This window comes from Penicillium arizonense, assembly GCF_001773325.1.
Source record: "Penicillium arizonense strain CBS 141311 chromosome Unknown PENARI_contig018, whole genome shotgun sequence".
Lineage (NCBI taxonomy): Eukaryota > Fungi > Ascomycota > Eurotiomycetes > Eurotiales > Aspergillaceae > Penicillium > Penicillium arizonense.
In genome coordinates, this window is record NW_019173295.1 from 432,060 (window position 1) to 453,023 (window position 20,964).

Here is a 20,964-nt window from a genome sequence, read left to right on the forward strand (position 1 = left end):
CGACTTCGGACATGGTGAAGTTTAAGATCTCTCGTTCGCATCGCCTAGTGGATCATTTCCCCTTCCCCTACCTTTAGTTGCATCTGGGCCCCGTCTATATTAGCAATCCTGTAGTTCATAGTCGTCCGTCCAGCTCTACTACGAGGAGATATGGATGTAGATAGACTTACTGGGTTTACAAGATTACCACGCTCGGGCTAGCTAGCGTCCCGAGGGCCCGGTTGATCAGCGGGTACGTCCCTGTTTCTGGAAAGTAAGGTATATATGCAGATAGGGCACAGCTCAATACAGATCGCGTCCATCATACCGCCATTTCACATCTGGTACGTCAATTGGATTGTGTAATATGGCAAGTTCTCCATTCAGCTGATCAATCATCTCGTGTGTTACTATTAGCGACGGAGCAATCCCGTGTCGGAGATCACAGGCTGGGCCCCTGATGATGTAATAGTGCATATTTCCATGCTTCCCTTCAGCTCGCATCTAATTCTGTCGGGGAGAGGGCCCGTACGTAGAAAGAAAGTTTGGGATCGATAAACAGATTGACAGGACTCGTGCGCGTCTAAGCAGCGGTGTGGAGAATCGCAGATGGATGTCTTCGCCTGCAGCGCCTGTCCGTACTCCTAGGTAAGGAGAGACGTAACGAGGTGTATTGCCCCATAAAAACCGTATTCATACCTGGACTGGAGCCATGGCACCTGTTTAAAGTTGGAATACAGTACAATTCAATACGATGGGTCTTATCAACTGAAAGGATTGCCATGCTAGGCAAAATTGGGTCTGATACTGTATTTTGGTTGGGATATGCTGCGGGGGGTAGGTCCACGGGTATTTAAGATGCCCGAATTGCATCGAGCAGCAAGAGAGTGCGCATGAGTAATCTCTGTCCATTTACTTCTTGTCCAGAATCCCTTCAATTCCACACCGGATCCAGGGGTCTTGAGAAAACTACACGTTCAAAATGCATCTGATTCCCAGAGAGGTACGTGGATTACTCGCTCCTCTGTTTTCCCTACAAGATAATAACCAGAATGTCTACTTCTAGCTGGAAAGACTCGCCATCCTCTATCCGCTTGGGAATCTGGCCCAGCGCCGTCTTTCACGTGGAGTGCGGCTTAACCATGCGGAAGCTGTGGTACGTACAGTGCCCATTCGGGCTGTTGATTGAGACGCATTGGCTCACAAAGAGGGATCAAAATAGGCCCTGATCTCCACGGTCTTGCACGAGGTAAATATTTTCCTAGAAAAACTGGACCTAGCTACGGCTTGATTTATTTACTTACTCGGACGCTAGCTTATCCGCGACGGTCACTATGCGGTGGCTGACCTGATGTCCATTGGGAGAACGATCCTCGGCCGCCGTCATGTACTGCCATCCACCTGGTTTACTGCCCGTCAGATCCAGATTGAAGGAACATTCCCGACAGGCACTTATCTTGTGACTGTGGTCGAACCTATCGCCACGGAAGCCGGAAACATTGAGCTAGCGCTGTATGGTGCTAACCTCACCCCGCCTCCTGATAACCTTTTTCCAGAGGTCAATTTTGAGGACTACGCACCAAACAAGGCGCCAGGCTACATCTGGTGTGAGGTTATTGATAATCCCGGTCCCTATAAGACCGACATTCTCCTGAATGATAAAGAGATTGTGAATAATGAACAGAGAAAGAGAAAGAGACTCCGTCTGAAAGTTGTAAACCACGGGACCAGGCCCATTCAGGTACGTCGTATCCTTTTATTCTGTTATTCTTTCTTCCTTTCTTTATTTCCTTGCTTGTTCTTCGCGGATGCTGATGCTCGAATGATGGTAGGTTGGATCTCATTTCCACTTCATCGAGACAAACAGAGAGCTTGAGTTCGACCGAATCAAGGCCAACGGATTCCGACTGGATACCCCATCCGGTAGTTCCATTCGATTCGAGCCGGGGCAATGCCGTCAGGTAGACCTGGTGAAGATTGCTGGTAAGGGGCTAATTGCCGGCGGTAACGGTGTCGCGGAGTACTTCAAGGTTCATCAGCGTATTCACCCCGAGTTTCGCCATAAAGTCCAAGACAATCCGGATAACGCTAGATCGGAACGTCGTATGAAACGCAACGAGTATGTGAAACTGTTCGGACCCACCAAAGGCGATGTTGTACGGCTAGGATCGACCGATCTCTACGTCATGGTAGAGAAGGATTATCGAGACTTAACCGATCATTGCGCTGAAGACTGTCCAAATGGTCAAGAGGAATGCCAACGAAGCCGTCGAGGTAATCGGAAATGCCCGAAATCCCGCACATACTACGGTGATGAGTGCAACTTTGGTGGCGGCAAGTCCGTTCGAGACGGCATGGCCCAGACCTCATATGGCTCCTCCAAAGAGCATCATGATCCAAACCGGAATGAAACTTCCGATCCGCCCCATTATGATAAGTGTGTCGACACGGTGATCACCAACGCGTTGATCATCGATTATACTGGCATCATAAAGGCGGACATCGGGATCAAGGGTGGTTATATAACAGCCATTGGACGTGCCGGAAATCCAGACATCATGGATGATGTGGACATCATCATTGGTGCCAATACCGACGTGATCGGGGCTGAAAACAAAATTGTCACAGCCGGTGGGCTTGACACACACGTCCACACTCTGGACCCGGCCCAGGTTCCCGAAGCACTCTGCAACGGATTGACGACGTTGGTCGGCGGTGGCACGGGCCCCTCGACGGCCTCGAATGCTACTACTGTCGCGCCAGGCCCCGAGCATATCAAACGCATGCTCCAGGCGTTTGATCATCTGCCCATCAACGTTGGTATCACTGGCAAGGGCAACAACAGTGATCCAGAGGGTCTGATTGAGCAAGTCGAGGCAGGTGCGATCGGCTTGAAGCTGCACGAAGACTGGGGCGCCACCCATAAGGCTATCGACACGTGTCTCAAAGTGTGCGAAGATTACGATGTCCAATCCACCCTGCATACCGATACGATGAATGAAGGTGGCTATGTGGATGACACGATCAACAGTATTGGCCCGGAGCGTACCATCCATTCGTATCACACCGAAGGCGCCGGCGGCGGGCATGCTCCCGATATTATTGCAGTCGTGAAGACGCAAAACATCCTTCCGGCGAGCACAAACCCTACCCGCCCGTACACGTTCAACACGGTGGACGAGCATGTGGACATGGTAATGGTTGCGCATCACCTCTCCAAAGATATTCCGGCTGATGTCGCCTTTGCCGAGAGCCGCATTCGTGCGGAAACAATTGCTGCCGAAGACTACCTTCTCGATAACGGCTCCATCAGCATCATGTCGTCGGACACCCAGGCCATGGGTCGTGTCGGCGAGGTGGTCCTCCGAACCTGGACCAGCGCCCATAAGATGGCCGTTCTTGATATTCCACCCCCCGAAGCCGCTAAGCGCAAGGGTAGTAAGGACGGATCATACAACAGCATTAATCAATTCCGCGATGACCTAGCAAATAAAGGATGCCATGATCAGGAACACCAGAAGGGCCTCGCGAATGATGCTCCTACTATCAACAACTTCCGCGTCAAGAGGTATATCAGCAAGTACACCATCAACCCGGCCATCGCCCACGGTATGTCGCATCTCATCGGAAGCGTCGAAAAAAACAAGTTTGCCGATCTGGTGATTTGGCAACCGAGCAACTTCGGCACCAAGCCTGATATCGTGTTGAAGGGCGGCATGATAGCAGTTGCTTTAGGTGTATGTCTCTCCTCCCCCAACTGTGCCTTTGTCCCCGTCCGGGATCCTCTAATCTGAAATCTTTCGCTTTTGATAGGGTGACCCCAATGGCTCGATTCCGACGATCCAGCCGAGGATAATGCGACCCCGGTTTGGAGTAAGTCTTCTTCCGCTGTCCTGAAAAATATTTGGCTTTTAACTAAGCTTGCCCTAGGCCCTTGTACCTGAAACTTCCATTACATTTGTTTCCCAGGCATCCGTCAGCGTGTATAACCGTGACGAAGCCCCACCCCATGCCCCAACCCTGGAGGAACTCCCCACGGTGCCTGATGAACCCAAGCCTTTTGTCGTAAAATCCAACACATCAATCGACACATACAAGCTCAAGAAACGTGTTGAACCCGTCAAGGGCTGCCGGGTTGCGAAGAAGAAGGACATGGAATTCAATGACACAACGCCAAGGATGGACGTAGATGCGGAAACTTTTGTGAGTAGTTATCCACATTTCTTCCATTATTCTTCTCATCCTTTCTGTCGTTTAACCTTCCTTGATGCATATTCTGACCATATCTGCTCGTTCTGTAGATTGTGAAAGCGGACAACTATGTGTGTGACGTCCCGCCGGCAACCTCAGTAGCATTGGCGCAGGACTATTTCATCTGTTGATCTCAGTTTGGAACGGCAGGGTCTGGCGTCGCAGACAGAAAATGAATGGGGGAAATTTGAATTAAACTCCTCTGTCAGAGACTTTAATAAATTGCAGAGTTTTCGGCTTTTTTGCTTTAATCCATCCTTTTTGTTCTGCAACTACTTGTAAATTACCTGTCTTGTAAGCATTTGAACAAAACATGAATCATGTCTACACACTTTAGATCATGCCTCTAGGTAACCCCAATTTATATCAAGAGACTTAAGATCGTGGCTCTATGAGTTATCATTTTGAAGGGCGAGATGTAAGGCAATCATGTTACTTCAGAACATAACTCCATGAATCTTTGCACCACATCGAGAAACTTAAGGTCGTAAGCACGAACTACGATTTGGGGCGTGAGGACGGGTGTGAAAGTCTATCGTCGGTTTAGAAGAGTACGATATCGCAATACTCAACGAGTTCACGACTAGGATTGCTATAAATCGACACAAAAAAGAATATTGATTCAAAGGAAACAAAGAAGCAAACTTCAACGGAAGAGAGAACCAAGGAATGGATAGATATCCTGTCAGGATTGGTCAGCAGCAGAGCTGTATTTGCTCCTGCCCTTTCGGTTACTCATCCTGTTCTTTCTAGACGGAATTGCGACATCCGGTGTGCCAGTCTCAGCGACATCCGGTGTACCCGTCTCAGCGGTATCCGGTGTGCCAGACGCAGTGCCCTGATTGACAGGCGCAGGGTCCGAATTGCCAGACCCAGCAGTGCCCACACCGATAGGTAGAGTAGCAACCGGACTAACAGGCTTCACAACGCCGGGGAGGAGTCTCACGACTTCTTCGTCATTCATGGTGTGGACGGGGTCATTATACACTCTTCCCATTCGGATATCCATTTTACCACCCCATCGAATGAGGACCCCTTTGCTGTCAAATAGCTTGATGTATTCTTTGGGATCCTGCTCCGAGCTAGGCTTCTTCGCTAGCTCTTTCAGCGCTTCCACCTTAAACCGGGCCGTCCATCCGGGGAGGACGCCCCATCCCACATAGGCGTCCCTGTTCAGCTTTTTGTCCTGGGGGCTTTTGCTCCAAGAGGTAATCCGGGGTTCTAGCGGGGGATCGGCAGCCTTCCTTTCCCTTGCGTCTTTGACCTGTCGGTCCTTTTCATCCTGGGAAATGCCGGGCTCGGGATCGACGACTTCTCCCTGAGACAAATCGGGGTTGTAGGTGTACTGCTCCAATTCATAGTCTTCCTGAGTGAAATCGAAGTGGGCATACATGCAAGGGTTGCCATTCATCGCCGCTTCGAGGGGAAGGTAGATGCCCCGCAGAGGATAAGTCAGGTCCACATAGAGAAAGTCATCCGGCGCGGTAAAGTTCCTGTTGTGGTCACACTCTGGAGAGTCCACGCCATCGTCACGCCGATAATCGTCGTCTTTGCATATTTCTGGATGGATGACAGGCACCAGTCTCGACACAACGTCCGTAGGATTCCTGACGTATCTGGCAGCTGCGTCGTAATCGCACGAGCCCTCGATGCGCTGCATACTTTGAATGTTATGGAGACTGGGCCCCACCATCGCGGTCAGGTTGCGGTAGCGCTGATAGACTTCCGGCTCCATCGGTTTGGTCAATTCCATCGCATGGCCGCGGAGGCAGAGGGAGTTCAAAACCGTATGGTGCTTGGCTGGTTCGTCATGTTTCTCGGCATAGTTTGTCACCACGTCCAGTAATGCCCATTTCTTGAAAATCTCCGGGTTGTTCGCATCGAACTTTTCGTTGGCATAGTCAAAGAATCTCTGATCCTTCGTAGGATGGCGTTGCCATTGGACCGGCCCCTTCGTCCCTTGGAGATCTAGAGCAGCGATGCTGACAAGTTTTCCAGATGGCATGTTGTTTGGGTTGCAACACTTGTAGTAACGTGTGGAAAAGAGATAGTGGAATGGTTGGGTTCAATAGTGGCTTGTGAGGCCCTATTTGTACTCGATGGCTGTGGTATTGAAATTACTGTACACTATGTTTGTAACGAAAGGTATTTTACGAGGTGACGTAGAATGATACCAAGTCTTACCATCAACAGTACTATTAATTATTAATTTCCTTTTCTTACGTTTGCTTTTGTTTACTCATTCACCACGTCAGCTACGTTGCACATGAACCCTGATCCCAGAATGCAGGACATGTGGGCAAGACCCGCTCCATCTGTCTATGTATTAAACCCTCAACATCCTCATGCAGCTCGAAGTGCAAGGGTGGGGATCATGCCTCTTGGGTTTCTCCCCCCACCAGCCCCGAAAGGTTCAGCCATAGTCAGAATACAACCCAACGTGCACGTCCATGCTGCCCTTGCTGATCTTCTACCGACGATCAGCTCAGTATACTCGCTCAGAGACTACCCATCCCTCCTGTGCTCCCCCTAGCTTTACAACGATAACCAAAGCTCAAGTGAGGCAGTTCCACTGACAATCATTTGATGGAAACTTTAAACTTGCATGTTCTTGTCTCGCAATCGGAATGTGAGTGGAGAGTTGTCCCAAACACTCAATTGTGCCACGTTCCAGAACAGTGTGAACTAGTAACATAGACAACCAGGCCAATGGGCCCAATACTCTCTTACACAGTAGTACTGTAATGCGGTGGATCTGCGGTGGACATGCGGTGAACTAGTATTGAGGGTCCGTGAACGATGGAAGACCTCAGGAGGATTTACCGATTGAGAATTCCTTCTAAGATAAAGGAAAGCATAAGACCATTCATGTTGGTCTAAACAGGTCTGTGTCTGCCACAAATGCCTAGGTGCAGCTGGGCTCAAGCAGTTTTGGCGATTCTTCGGGAGAAATGACAGGAAATTCGGATTAATCTCGACCTTCTCGCATTGAAGGAAGTGATCCAAGTTCGATCAATTGGACGAAAGTGATCTAAGATTGGTCATCTGTTCGATGAAATATCCCATACCGGTCCTCTCCATTGAGTATGTTGCTGTGTGTGCGCTGTCCAGGCATTTGGCATTTTTTTCTTTCGATTCAAATCGCGATACATTGAACATCCATCACAAGTGGTTGGATTTCGACACGCTGCGCTGGCAATATTCCTGCAGAGAGTCCGGCAATGTGGCAGCACAGAATGCAGTGTTTTATTGTGTCCATATAATTAAAGAGGTTCTGAGGATATTAATGGCGACAATTTAGTCGCCTAGCCCTATTTCAGCGAGATGGAAATGATGCAGGATGTCAGGCACAAGCTTCGGCTGGATGCCACATAAGATCATTTCAAAGCAGTCTCCATCTGGGTATTGGTGGTTATCCGAGAAGACAACGAGACATCATTATTTTGGAGACTTCATGGTAACAATTGGCATATCCTGTGGTTCTGCACAAGGGGGTTTGCATGGACTTGAGCTTGGAGCTTTTACATGGAGACCGAGGTAGGTTGTCTACCATCTTCTAGGCCCATTTCAGCAATCCTATTCACTCTTTTTCGCCATCCGTGCAGACGGACTCCATGTGGCTGTGCTCAGCGGCTAATCCAAAGTAGTAAAATGGCGGAGTACGCCCACCTGGATTGTTTGCCACGGTACTTTCCTATGGTCGCTCTAAACGCGAGATTGAGGACCTGTGGGCTTCTTACCAAGCCAATCTTTCCTAGGGACAAAATCCGTAAATACTAGGATCATAGACCATAAAATCCACTAGAATCCCGATAGAAACGATAGTAAAGGCTAATAGGTAGGGCTTAGTGCGGAATAGTAAAAGCACTACAGGAATGGTGGTCATCTAGATCAAGACTAAAGTGGCTCTCAACTCTAGTTTTTGCCAATCGGCCATATTATTGCCCCATAACGCGTCTAGAAACCGATAGAAGAGGCTAGACAAGCACTAGAAGATGACACCTACGTAAAAGGCTAGCATAGATAGTTAGCCTAGAATTCTTTCTAGGGAGGGAGTGAGTGAAACGGAGTAGCAAGAAATGAATCACAAAGAGGTAAAAGTAAAAAAGTCTAAAGACATTAATTATGGTGAGGATTGCGAAGTCCGTAGGGTACGCGCCTTTGGGTCAGCCATTTAGTTCGTTGGTTGTGTACTTATTGGAGCAAAATGACATGGGGAAAGCCGGGCTTTTTAAGCTGAGAACTAAGCACCAAGAGCGAAGTAGCTGTTGAATCGGATGCCGCATCAGTCCGTGTATATATTGTCTAGGAACATCATGACGATGGAGCAGTTTAGACATTGTGCGACGGTTAACAATTGGAATTAACTATTGGCACTTAGCTATGGATAGCTAAGAGACGATGGTCAAGACACGGTGGTTAAGACAGGGTGGTTAATATTCGGTGGTAAGCGGTGCCACCATGGAATCTAGCCATGCTTAGAACATAGACACCCAATTTAAGAGTAGGCATCATTTAACTAGCGGTCAGCAATAGCTTTCCTTGGTTTTACTAGCTTAACTAAATGTTATACAAAGGCCACATACGAAGTTTGAGGTTTTGCGACTCTTTTTAGCGACGTCGCTTTTTTCTAACTAAGAGTAGTCAACTAGCTAAGGGCGGCACTTTAGGCCGAGAGCGGTTAGATTGAGAGCGATCAAAGTTATATAGTCTAAAACATCTTAATTCGAGCTACTAAATAGGCTGGTGACTGAAATCGAAATTGTAGTTGCTAAACCTTGAATGTTCTTAGATCTAAGAACGTTTCGAGGCGTGAAGTTCTAAGTGCGACCTATCTATGTGAGATCTTAGACTAGGCGAGTGGGTTATACTTATTATTTGTGGCGATTATTTGTCTTTATCACTTCTATAAATGGTCACGTCCTTACGCTCCCGTTAGAAGTTGGCTTTACCAATGACTAGAATAAGTTTTTAAACGAACGAAAACTTATTATCTTATAGCCCGACTTCCACAATTTTCACTCTATATCTATATATTGTAGTGGTGTAACCCATGACAGTAGCGTATTAGTGGCCTGAGGTATCACAATTGCCTTAGGAAGCTTGCATGCAGTCTTTTCTCAGAGAGCAGCATCATCCGACCATCATCAATATGACTACAGTTTTTCCACCAGATTCGTCTTTCATGATATAGCTTCATTTTTAGTGCGATAGCCACTTACAGTGACTGCTCTCTACGTCTATACTGGACATGGGAGTGGTTGGTTGTGCTGTCTCCATTGATATCGACCTGTCTGTTATGTCAGACTGCCATCGTGCCATCCCCATTTCAATGCATATTTAAGCTACTTTCCTATTATTTAAAGCTCCCCTAGTAACCATCTCACCACAAACAAATAGAGGAAAGACGACCTTAGAAAGCATTCAAAATTTGACAATATACACTGCAAATTTATTACGCGATGGATCTCACTCTTAACCACTATGATAAGCGACATAAGAATAAACTCCTAGCTTGTGTATTACGCCTAAGTTCTACATTTGTCTTTTATCAATAAGTTATCGACATTCTCTTACTATAACCAAATTTTTGATCTCAAGGCTAATCCCCCTAGCTTTCTACTACTTCTATAGATACTACAATCCGACCGGCCGGGGTTTACCGACTTTGGCTAGTTCATAGCTGCTACAATAGTAGCAACGGTGTGCGTTATGTTTTCTTTCCCAATCAAGCTATTTTTAAGCCCCCAATACCGATACCACCATATCCGCGAATTCATAATATTGTGAAAGCATAGGCCTATTCTTAGAAGCATATTACTAAATATACGGCTAACCCACATTTTGATCTAGCGGATGCTATAAAGCTAGTAAGATAGGCTTTTTGAATATATCTATCTTCGTTCTTTTCGCACCGTAAGGTTCTTCGCGACTTGCTCTAACTAGTTAGACTTTGACTATTACCGTCACAATATACATATTATTATACTTTATCTTGCCTATGATAAATAGGACGATATATATAGATGAAATGTATAGGATAGATCGAAACCAGTTACATTATTCTTCACCCTTTAATTTAATCGACCGTAGTTCCATTCCTACCTAAAAGCTATACCACTATCTTATAGCCGCCTACTACGGCATATAATAACGGAGTTTGAACCAAATTGTCCCCATACCCACATCCACATTTCTATTTTTAAGTAAAAGCTTCACCACCGCCCTATATCAAGTACGTATAGCTACATAGATACCGTAATGTTGTTGAGCCCAAGCACATTGGGATCATTTAAAGGAATGTATGTTCTCATATGTCGAGAAAGTTAGTAATCTTGTCGCAGAATCAGGCTTTGGAAACCTGAAAGTGACTCCCTTAAGCAGAGCAATAGATGGTGCCGTCGCCACCATTGGGACATACACAATAGATTGGACCTGCACACTAATAGAGCTGTTTAAGTTCTCATGCAATTTGTACATGACGCTTCTCCATGGAACTAGTGAATGAACGGGTGTGCTTACGTTTCCTTCGTCGCAATCCCTGCAAAACGCAGTTAGCAAAAATACATCACTAACAACATCAAAGGAAGAGACTTACAGGTTTGATCCGACAATCTTGCAGAAGGCACCGTTGCATTCCTACGGGCCATACGTTTAAGAAAGGCTTTTTGTTGTTGGGGGGTGGGGTGGAGGGGAGGTGGCGCGATGAAGACATCTTTCAGAGGCTTAACATACACCGCAGTATGAGTATCGCTTGGGCAAGATTGAGTGGCAGCGCTATTGTCATTGAGAGGAGTAGCGAGACCAAGGCTGGCACCAACGGCCACAAGAGCGCACATAAGGCTGGAAACCTGCATGGTGGATTCGACGGTTGATCGTTGAAATCTGAATCCTTGGTGAATAGACGTGGTGGTTTGTTCAGAATGATGAAGACTTGCTGGAGCGAAATCACCACCTTTATAGTCGAATCCCAGAATCTTACCTCGCCAAACTCGGAGCCTTATCGGAAATAGAGAACGCGTTGTAATCAATTGTTTTCATTCACGAGTCATGTTCCCCAAGTGCCAGAAGCAAATTCAATGTAGGAGTGGACTTCTTGAATACGAGACTTGACGGTTTACCTCTTTGCAGTAGGGAGTTACGTCTACTAGGACCCAAGAGGCAGAGTAGATGCATAATATATCCAGAAAGGTAGCGGTATAGATCATATCCATTCTTGGGAAGGTCAAGCAGTGGTGCGTTTGCGAGGTACTTACCTCAATCTCAGTCATATCGTTTTCTGGGTCGAATTGTGGTGCATATAAAAATCTGTGATTGAAGTACGAAGAGTACGAAGACATGATGTCCAGGAAAATAAAAAAGAAAGAGGGATATATCTTCGACGCTTTACTTCACGCCATTCACAACCTTGGTTTAACAGGGTGCCAGGATATGAGGCTGAAGCTCAGACAGCGGAGCGGCTCCGCCTCGCTAGTCTATACTTACTTATTCGGGCAGGTCGACCAGGCGATTTTCGCTTCATACGGCTTTTGTTTGTGGAGATGCCTCCAGGTTATACCTCTAGTGCGTACGCTCGGAGAGGCAGGTAGTCAACCAACCGCCCTTAAACAAAAACCCCTTACCAAGGAGTGATGAGGGGTCCGAACGCGGTTGGGGGCGTTCTAAGCCTAGGACTGAGGATTCTCACGACCTGTATCCTATACATGTATCGTAGGTTAAATTCAACATGCGCCTGAGGTCACAAATCTCCTGTTGTGAGATGTTTGTATTGTTTGCGTTATGCCTGAATTCCCAGGCAATAACTTGATTAATAATGCAGTTTCAGTACCCGACATGACTAAGCAGTTACCCCTCCACCGCCACCCAGGAGGGGTTTTGGGTAACAGTTCGAGTCAGTCAGAAGGTTTGTGCAGGTGGCAGGCATGTTGTGAATCATTGGTGAATTGAGTATTGAGAGAGCCATGGATCCCCGGGTACTTCGTATTTATAGCTATCATGTCACAATAGTAGAGCTTGCATTGATAATATGCGTCACCGGAGTATCACGGAAGGCAACATACAGTGAGTCAAGGTCATAAGCATCACACCGAATAAGGATTTGAAATCAAGAGCAATGTCAAAATAGAATATACAGAGCTAGTCAGATGCACAGAGCTAGTCGTGTTGCAGTCAATCATATAGTGAGAGATAAAAGTCAGTGACCAAAACGCACAAAACCGGCAAAAAGTCCCCACTTTCGCTTTCTTTTTTTTCTCTCCCACTTTTCCTCCCCCTCCTCTTCTCTTTCCCCTCTCCATCCCTCTCCCAAGGAGCAGTTGCACATAGAACTTTTTGATCTGATCGAGAGCTCTCGGTCCCGGTCATCTGTGTGCTCTTCTTCTTTTCTACTTGTCCAAGTTTTTTTTTTTTGAAGATCAACCGCCATCATGGTTAAGTAAGTTCATATCGAGATCCTCGGATCCTCAACACAGCTTCCAAGAGTATGTTGCTAACATTCTGTCTCACAGCTTCACTATCGAAGAGGTTCGTGCTTAAATACCATCATCTATGGATGGCAGATTGGGATGTCCCCCCCAGACATCTAGTCTCGCCATCTGGGGTGGTACTTGAATTTTCCCCCCAACCTTCAGAAGACTAACATGGCAACAGATCCGGTCTCTGATGGACCGCCGGGCTAACATCCGGAACATGTCCGTCATTGCTCACGGTAAGCTCCTGTCGATAATCTCAAAATTTGATTGATGCTGACATCTATGTGCGTAGTCGATCACGGAAAGTCCACCCTCTCCGACTCCCTGGTCCAGCGTGCCGGTATTATCTCCGCTGCCAAGGCTGGTGAGGCCCGTTTCATGGACACCCGTCCCGACGAGCAGGACCGTTGCATTACCATCAAGTCCACCGCCATCTCCCTCTACGCCAAGTTCGCCGATGAGGAGGATATCAAGGAGATTCCCCAGGCTGTTGATGGTAACGAGTTCCTGATCAACTTGATCGATTCCCCCGGTCACGTTGATTTCTCGTCTGAGGTCACTGCCGCTCTCCGTGTCACTGACGGTGCCCTGGTCGTCGTCGACTGTGTCTCCGGTGTCTGTGTCCAGACCGAGACTGTCCTCCGTCAGGCCCTGACCGAGCGTATCAAGCCCGTTCTGGTCATCAACAAGGTTGACCGTGCTCTTCTCGAGCTCCAGGTCTCCAAGGAGGATCTCTACCAGTCCTTCTCCCGTACCATCGAGTCCGTCAACGTCATCATCTCCACCTACTTTGATAAGGCTCTCGGTGACGTCCAGGTCTACGCCGAGAAGGGTACCATTGCTTTCGGTTCCGGTCTCCACGGCTGGGCTTTCACCGTCCGCCAGTTCGCTGTCAAGTACGCCAAGAAGTTCGGTGTTGACCGCAAGAAGATGCTCGAGCGTCTGTGGGGCGACAACTACTTCAACCCCAAGACCAAGAAGTGGACCACCAAGGGTGAGCACGAGGGCAAGCAGCTCGAGCGTGCCTTTAACCAGTTCATTCTGGACCCCATCTTCAAGATCTTCGCCGCTGTCAACCACAACAAGCGTGATGAGATCTTCACCCTCCTCGAGAAGCTCGAGGTTACTCTCGCCAACGACGAGAAGGACCTCGAGGGCAAGGCCCTCCTCAAGCTCATCATGCGCAAGTTCCTGCCTGCCGCTGATGCCCTTCTGGAGATGATCTGTATCCACCTGCCCTCTCCCGTCACTGCCCAGAAGTACCGTGCCGAGACTCTGTACGAGGGTCCCCAGGACGACCGTGCCTGCATTGGTATCCGCGACTGTGACCCCACTGCCCCTCTGATGCTTTACGTCTCCAAGATGGTTCCCACTTCCGATAAGGGTCGTTTCTACGCCTTCGGTCGTGTCTACGCCGGTACCGTCAAGTCCGGTATCAAGGTCCGTATCCAGGGTCCCAACTACGTTCCCGGAAAGAAGGAGGATCTCTTCATCAAGGCCATCCAGCGTACCATTCTCATGATGGGTCGCTTTGTTGAGCCCATTGAGGACGTCCCCGCCGGTAACATTGTCGGTCTGGTCGGTGTCGACCAGTTCCTGCTCAAGTCCGGTACCCTGACCACCGACGAGACCGCACACAACCTGAAGGTTATGAAGTTCTCCGTCTCCCCCGTTGTGCAGCGCTCCGTTGAGGTCAAGAACGCCCAGGATCTGCCCAAGCTGGTTGAGGGTCTCAAGCGTCTTTCCAAGTCCGACCCCTGTGTCCTGACTTTCATCTCCGAGTCCGGTGAGCACGTTGTTGCCGGTGCCGGTGAGCTGCACCTCGAGATTTGTCTCAAGGATCTCGAGGAGGACCACGCCGGTGTCCCTCTCCGTATTTCCGACCCCGTCGTTCCTTACCGTGAGACCGTCACCGCTGAGTCCAGCATGACTGCCCTGTCCAAGTCGCCCAACAAGCACAACCGTCTGTACCTCACCGCTCAGCCCCTTGACGAGGAGGTCTCCAAGGCCATCGAGTCTGGCAAGATCAGCCCCCGTGACGACTTCAAGGCTCGTGCCCGTGTCCTTGCTGACGAGTACGGCTGGGATGTCACCGATGCCCGTAAGATTTGGTGCTTCGGTCCTGACACCAACGGTGCCAACTTGCTGGTTGACCAGACCAAGGCTGTTCAGTACCTGAACGAAATCAAGGACTCCGTCATCTCCGGATTCCAGTGGGCCACCCGCGAGGGTCCCGTTGCTGAGGAGCCCATGCGTTCCGTCCGCTTCAACGTCCTTGATGTCACCCTCCACGCTGATGCCATTCACCGTGGTGGTGGTCAGATCATCCCCACCGCTCGTCGTGTCCTGTACGCCGCTACCATGCTGGCTGACCCCGGTCTCCTCGAGCCCATCTTCAACGTCGAGATCCAGGTTCCCGAGCAGGCTATGGGTGGTATCTACGGTGTCCTCACCCGCCGTCGTGGTCACGTCTACACCGAGGAGCAGCGCCCCGGTACTCCTCTGTTCAACGTCCGCGCTTACCTGCCCGTCAACGAGTCCTTCGGTTTCTCCGCCGATCTGCGCTCCGCCACCGGTGGTCAGGCCTTCCCCCAGTCCGTCTTCGACCACTGGGCTATCCTGTCTGGCGGTTCTCCTCTGGACCCCACCACCAAGCCCGGTCAGATCGTCACCGAGATGCGCAAGCGCAAGGGTCTCAAGGAGGTCGTCCCCGGCTACGAAAACGTAAGTTTCTATTTTTCTCAGTGGTCTATATTACAGTTGCTAACTTTCTTCTTCAGTACTACGACAAGCTGTAAAAATGGTCACGGACAACCAGAATTGCGTCTCTGCCAGTCATTCGTGGAAACTTTTATGAGAATGATGAATTCAATACAATTTCTCCAGTTCAACAAAATTTTACCCCATCGTTCTTCGTTACTCGCTTCGACCGTTGCGTCTAGAAGGTTGGCCTTGAGTTGGCGACTCTCAGGTGCTTAGCTTTCGCGTCTTGCCTTATTTGCTTCAGGACTATATTTTGCTTTTTGTTCCTTTACTGAGTCTAGCTGCCAGTTTCGCTATGAAAATAAATTGGTATGCTAGACACGGTTTTGTCGTAGTATTTGAATTAGTGTAGAGAGATTCACAAAGTAGACCAGTAAATGTGCAATTGCGCCAGAGGGTAACACGTCCGTCTGGTGGGTTGGCAGAAGCCGAAGCTTGGTGTAATGACACGCATCACGTGATGGTATCCGCGCGCGTTTTCAAAACCGCTTTGCGCCGCGATGTCTTCACATCACAACCTCCCTCATGGCTTGGGGTAACTACTGACGAACTCGATACCTATTTTGTCGAACCCCTGTTTTAAGTCGTGTATTGTCCAATTCATACCCGCCTAGAATAATATCAGCGCACAAAGATATCGCCCGAAACCCGGCTTTGAGACTGGATCCTTGCATTTACGTTCGCGTGGATCTTTCTCTCTACGCAATTCGAAACTCACATCTCAGGATCATCCGAAAAACATATCCAGCATGCAGTTCACCGATGAGGAAGCTGCCGGGGTGAAGCAGTGGGTGGTAAAGAAACTGGAGGATATGTGAGAAATTCGAATTGGACCTTGACAGACAGAACGCACCAGACTAAGACATGATATCGTCCTCTAGCTCCGATGCCGACTCCGATGTACTTGCAGACTACGTTCTGGCGCTAATCAGATCTGACGCGCCAGATGACGAGATTAGAAACACCTCTGTGGAAAATCTGGAAGATTTCCTACGCGAGCGTACGTGCCACATCTCGATCGCATTGGCCCCGCTGAAATCGCTGACACCGTTCCAGACACTAAGCCCTTTGTCGAAGACCTCTTCTCAACCTTTGGCCCCAAGCCGTCTGCCCCTCCTGGACTGCAGCCTCAGATCCAGTCTCAGCACGCGAATGCCGCACCCCAATCGCAAGTTCCAGTCAATGTCCCCACGGGCCCTAGAAACGATACCCCCGCCAACCGGAAACGGACGTTCGGAGAGGGATTCCAGGGCGAGCCGGAGCGCGATGACGGTTCGCTGCAGAACCGCGCGATGAAAACTCCCCGGCGTGGGGGGCGCGGTGGTGGTCGTGGCGACTTCATGGGCCGTGGTATGCAGTCTGGACAGCAGTTCCCTCAGCAGCAACAGCAGCCGGGTGGGTTCCCCATGATGCCCGGGATGCCAGGATTCCCGCAGTTCGACCAGAACGACCCGATGGCTGCAATGATGGCCATGCAGGGAATGGGATTCCCCCAGATGCCGGGAATGCCTGGCATGCCCGGTATGCCTGGTGCACCTGGGCAGACTGGTGGTGAGCAGATGCCCAAGAGTAACGAGCGCTGTCCGATGTATGACACACAGGGTATTTGTTACCTTGGGAACAACTGCTTCTACCAGCACGGCGAGAGCGGTGCGAAGGATGATGGTGAGAGGAACCCGTACATGCTCGATGCGCCTATGCTAATGGCTGCAGAATATGACCCTAAGACTGCCGGTTACAACGGGCGAGGCGGTGGTCATGCCCGTGGTGACCGCGGTCGTGGCCGTGGCCGTGGTGGCTATGGTGGACGAGGACGCGGCCGGTCCGATTTCTCGTCGGCAGGACCTAATGAGGACCAGTCGATTACGACGATTGTGGTGGAGCAGATCCCCGAGGAGAAGTTCAATGAAGAATCTGTGCGCGAGTTCTTTTCTGAATTCGGCAATATCGTGGAGGTCTCATTGCAGCCCTACAAAAAGCTCGCTTTGGTCAAGTATGATACCTTCCCCGAAGCCAAGGCCGCGTGGTCGAGTCCCAAGGTCATTTTCGACAACCGTTTCGTAAAAGTTTACTGGTATAAACCAAGCCGGGAAGAGAACAACCACGCACAGCCCGAAGCACCAGCTTTCAACCCAGAAGAATTCGAAAAGCAGCAAGAAGAAGCCCAACGGGCCCACGAGGAGAAAATGAAGAAACGACATGAAACCGAGGCAGCCAAGCAAGCCCTCGAGCGGCAACGCGACGAGCTCCTCAAGAAACAGCAAGACGAGCGAGCGCGTCTCATGCAGCGTCTTGGAGGGTCCACAGACACAAGCAATGGCGGCAACGCCATGGACACAGGCAGCGAGCCTGCTGACGAGAACGTGAGCGACGAGACGAAGCAGTTGCGCGCCCAATTGGCCGCCCTCGAGGCCGAGGCCAAGAGTCTGGGTCTCGACCCTGAGGCTGACCCTGCAAGCGCAAGTCGCGGTGGCTATCGCGGTCGTGGAGGGTACCGCGGCCGAGGCGCATCCCGCGGACGCGGTGGGTATGATCCCTCGTTCCGCGGGGGATACCGTGGACGGGGTGGATTCGGAGCTCGCGGACGAGGAGGTGTCCTCCGTTTGGATAACCGACCTCGCCGTGTTGCTGTGTCAGGCGTTGAGCTCAACTCTGACAAGGACGAGGCACTTCGTCAGCACCTGATGGTAAGTGATATAAGCATACACTATCCCCAACTATCGCTCCCCTCCAACAGTATAGATATACTAACGTAACCCAGGGCATTGGCGAATACGAATCCATCGAAAGAAACCCAGACCAACCCAACTCGGTCGTAGTAGCCTTCAAAGAACGCTTCCAAGCCGAAAAACTCATGTTCTCCCCCTGGAACATCCCATCCGTCGGCGATGTCCAGCTAACCTGGATGCCCAACCCTCCCATCACTTTCCCACCGGCCGGATCAGCAGAGTCCAAGGGTTCAGGTGGATTTGACCACAATGAACCCGAAGACACGCCGATGTCTTCGGCGCCACCAGTTAACACTGCGCCGCCACGGGATATGGATTACGATGTTGCGGAGGATGATAGTTGGGGAGCGGAGTAAAAAGGATTGAATGATTATTGTTCATTGCGGATTGCTCGTTGCTCACATCTTGCTCATTCATACCTTGCGTCTCCCATGTACTATCACGCGTGTGTATAGGCTGCATTTAGCTCTTCGCATGGATACAAGATATTCCGGACTCAATAAACGATTGTAAACTATAAAATGCATAGATACTCAATCACAGCATGAGATATCAAATACTTTGAGGAATCAACTCAACCGTATACCCATCCTATACACGTCAGTAACCAGTACCCAATAACCAGCCATAGTATGCAAAGTATTCAACTCACCGGATCAGCAACCATAGCAAACTTTTCAAAGAACCACGCATAATTCTCATGAATCTCACCACACCCAACCCCCCTCCTCTGCTCCCACTCCGAAAGCGGCACCGTCTCTCTAGAAGAAACACCCACATCCTTCAAGATCGTCACACCAGCCTCCCTCAACCTCGCCACAGCAGCAGGAATATCAGGCACCGTAAAGCCCAAATGCGCAAAACCAAGGTGTGGAGGTACATTCCCAGTCGATATACCATTGCTACCCCCACCTCCCTCACCACCCTCACTCCCATGAACATAATACAACTCCAATAACCCAGCCGTGGCGGTCATATTCGGAATCTCGGCTGTCCTCTTCGCCCAGTTATCCAGTTCCTCGCCGGTTTTGAGATCAGGTGGTGGATGGCCTAGGTAGTAGATTGTGAAGGGGCCCGCGTTCATTGTGAAGATTATGCGCATTCCTAGGAGGTTGATGTAGAAGTTTAAGGAGGCTGTTGGGTTTGTTATGCGAATTGCGAGGTGATTTAGTTTGTAGGCTTTTGTTGTGGTGGAGGGGGGTGGGTTTATGTTTGGGGAAGTGTTGAAGTGGCCTTCTTTTTGGGGTGGGATTGGGGCGAGGGCGTTTGATGGCATTTTTTGTTTGTTTTTGTTTTGGTGGATTTGATGGAGAGAAGATGTTGTGTGCAGTTGGGTTGATTGTTGATGTTGGGCGATTGTAGTGAGGGGTTGATATGTGGGACTATGAGGTGGAGGGTTGTAGGTTGTAGATGGACATGTTCTACTACACTCTACAGGCTGGTATACCTTGTCTATAAACCGATACAACGTTACCAATAGAGATAATTGATCTCTAATTATTGAAATATGCGGAGGAAAGAAAGTGTTCCAGTAAAGTTTTAGCCACTCCATTCAATTCTAAATCCTGTCCTCAATACCACGGTAAATCGACTGCGTCCCGGCACGAGGAAGCTTGGAAATGTCGGCGTGGAGAATGAAGTGTAACTTGAGGGAACGTGGCACAGTAGGTACTTGCAATATTGTTGGAAGTCGGGCGATAGAGAAAGTTTTGAGTGACGATTCGCAGTAATGAATGTCGTTGCCTCGCCTATCTCAGAGGCAACTGTGTCTATATTGAGTCTGATTCACCGTATGAACGCTTTGAGGTATCTTGTAGCTCTTTCTGTGGACCCAAACGTGGATGTTGCTGGTGAATCGTTTGCGACTACGGTGTAGTTGTCTCGGCCAATTGGGATTCAAACCAAGACTCATACTCACAGTCCCAGTCATTAATCCAGTCATATCCGAACGGTACTACCAGATCGCCGTCAGCCCACCTCGACAGGGGTGATATGTTTTCCTTATCCCTGTCAAAGAAGAGGGCGTTCCCGAAATCCAGGAAATGAAGCTTTGTCGGATTCGTCGAGTCTGTCATCATGACGTTGCGGGGACTCAGGTCTGCAAGCTCAATGCCTCGTACGTAGATGTCAGTTTCGAAGTCGATGATCTTCTTGATCATATTCTGCTGAGTTTGTATCGAGAATCGTTTTGCGTTGACTTCTGCCATTGAGATCCCGGGTAGAAACTCCAGCAGGATAAGGCGAACTGTGCGAGATACGTGTCCCTGCTCCCGTACAGGAATCTCCCAAGTGAAAGATCCGTAGAAACTCGGGATTTTAGTCCCTTGGAGGTCGCATAGTTTCTGATATGCGGCAACTTCGTGGGTATAGTGCTTGTCCGTAAGCCGAATTGGATTGACTTCCCCTCCTTCCGTTTTGACAAAGAGAGGATCAAACACTTTAGCAATAAAACGTTTACCGGGGAGGAGTTTAGGAGATTCCGGTGTAGCTCCGCGGACTAGAACAACGAGTAATTGCGCGTTGCAGTTATCCTTCACTCGCAGCAGCCCAACAATCTCTAGCTCAACATCAAATGAACCATCAGTACCTGGCAGCGGAGGAAAGTCCAGGCATGTTTGAAGCGCGCCACGGCGGTTCTGCTTCTCCTTCTCAGGGTTTCGATTAAGGCAAGATTCGTAAGTCACTGTCGTTGGTGGTGGAGGAATATGTGAGCGAACAGTGAATTTCTGGCCGAGGCTATACGTCACGAAGGACATAATGAAGAAGATCGT

General features: G+C 49.4%; 6 protein-coding genes across 6 annotated transcripts; 3 read left to right on the forward strand and 3 right to left on the reverse strand.

Annotated features, from left to right (window-relative positions):
- Nucleotides 1–961: 961 nt before the first annotated feature.
- PENARI_c018G00609 (uncharacterized protein) lies at nt 962–4,361 on the forward strand (the record flags this gene model as incomplete). The annotated part of the gene is made up of 7 exons (XM_022634472.1): nt 962–982; nt 1,046–1,135; nt 1,295–1,720; nt 1,812–3,716; nt 3,793–3,852; nt 3,910–4,182; nt 4,281–4,361. The coding sequence occupies 7 exons, from the start codon at nt 962–964 to the stop codon at nt 4,359–4,361; spliced, it is 2,856 nt and encodes a 951-aa protein (XP_022485504.1).
- A 554-nt stretch (nt 4,362–4,915) lies between these two features.
- PENARI_c018G04007 (uncharacterized protein) lies at nt 4,916–6,235 on the reverse strand (the record flags this gene model as incomplete). Its single annotated transcript, XM_022634531.1, has 1 exon — nt 4,916–6,235. One exon carries the CDS (start codon nt 6,233–6,235, stop codon nt 4,916–4,918), a length of 1,320 nt encoding a protein of 439 aa, XP_022485457.1.
- Nucleotides 6,236–10,685: 4,450 nt separating this feature from the next.
- PENARI_c018G09648 (uncharacterized protein) lies at nt 10,686–11,087 on the reverse strand (the record flags this gene model as incomplete). The annotated part of the gene is made up of 3 exons (XM_022634638.1): nt 10,686–10,692; nt 10,753–10,771; nt 10,829–11,087. 3 exons carry the CDS (start codon nt 11,085–11,087, stop codon nt 10,686–10,688), a joined length of 285 nt encoding a protein of 94 aa, XP_022485663.1.
- Nucleotides 11,088–12,656: 1,569 nt separating this feature from the next.
- On the forward strand, nt 12,657–15,499 carry PENARI_c018G07596 (elongation factor 2; the record flags this gene model as incomplete). The annotated part of the gene is made up of 5 exons (XM_022634601.1): nt 12,657–12,664; nt 12,738–12,753; nt 12,880–12,937; nt 12,994–15,425; nt 15,482–15,499. 5 exons carry the CDS (start codon nt 12,657–12,659, stop codon nt 15,497–15,499), a joined length of 2,532 nt encoding a protein of 843 aa, XP_022485465.1.
- Nucleotides 15,500–16,213: 714 nt separating this feature from the next.
- PENARI_c018G05142 (CCCH zinc finger and RRM domain protein) lies at nt 16,214–18,549 on the forward strand (the record flags this gene model as incomplete). The annotated part of the gene is made up of 4 exons (XM_022634561.1): nt 16,214–16,278; nt 16,346–16,464; nt 16,521–18,151; nt 18,226–18,549. 4 exons carry the CDS (start codon nt 16,214–16,216, stop codon nt 18,547–18,549), a joined length of 2,139 nt encoding a protein of 712 aa, XP_022485620.1.
- Nucleotides 18,550–18,745: 196 nt separating this feature from the next.
- Nucleotides 18,746–20,949, reverse strand: PENARI_c018G08575 (putative lactoylglutathione lyase (Glo1); the record flags this gene model as incomplete). Its single annotated transcript, XM_022634615.1, has 3 exons — nt 18,746–18,784; nt 18,846–19,327; nt 20,112–20,949. The coding sequence occupies 3 exons, from the start codon at nt 20,947–20,949 to the stop codon at nt 18,746–18,748; spliced, it is 1,359 nt and encodes a 452-aa protein (XP_022485634.1).
- Nucleotides 20,950–20,964: the final 15 nt, after the last annotated feature.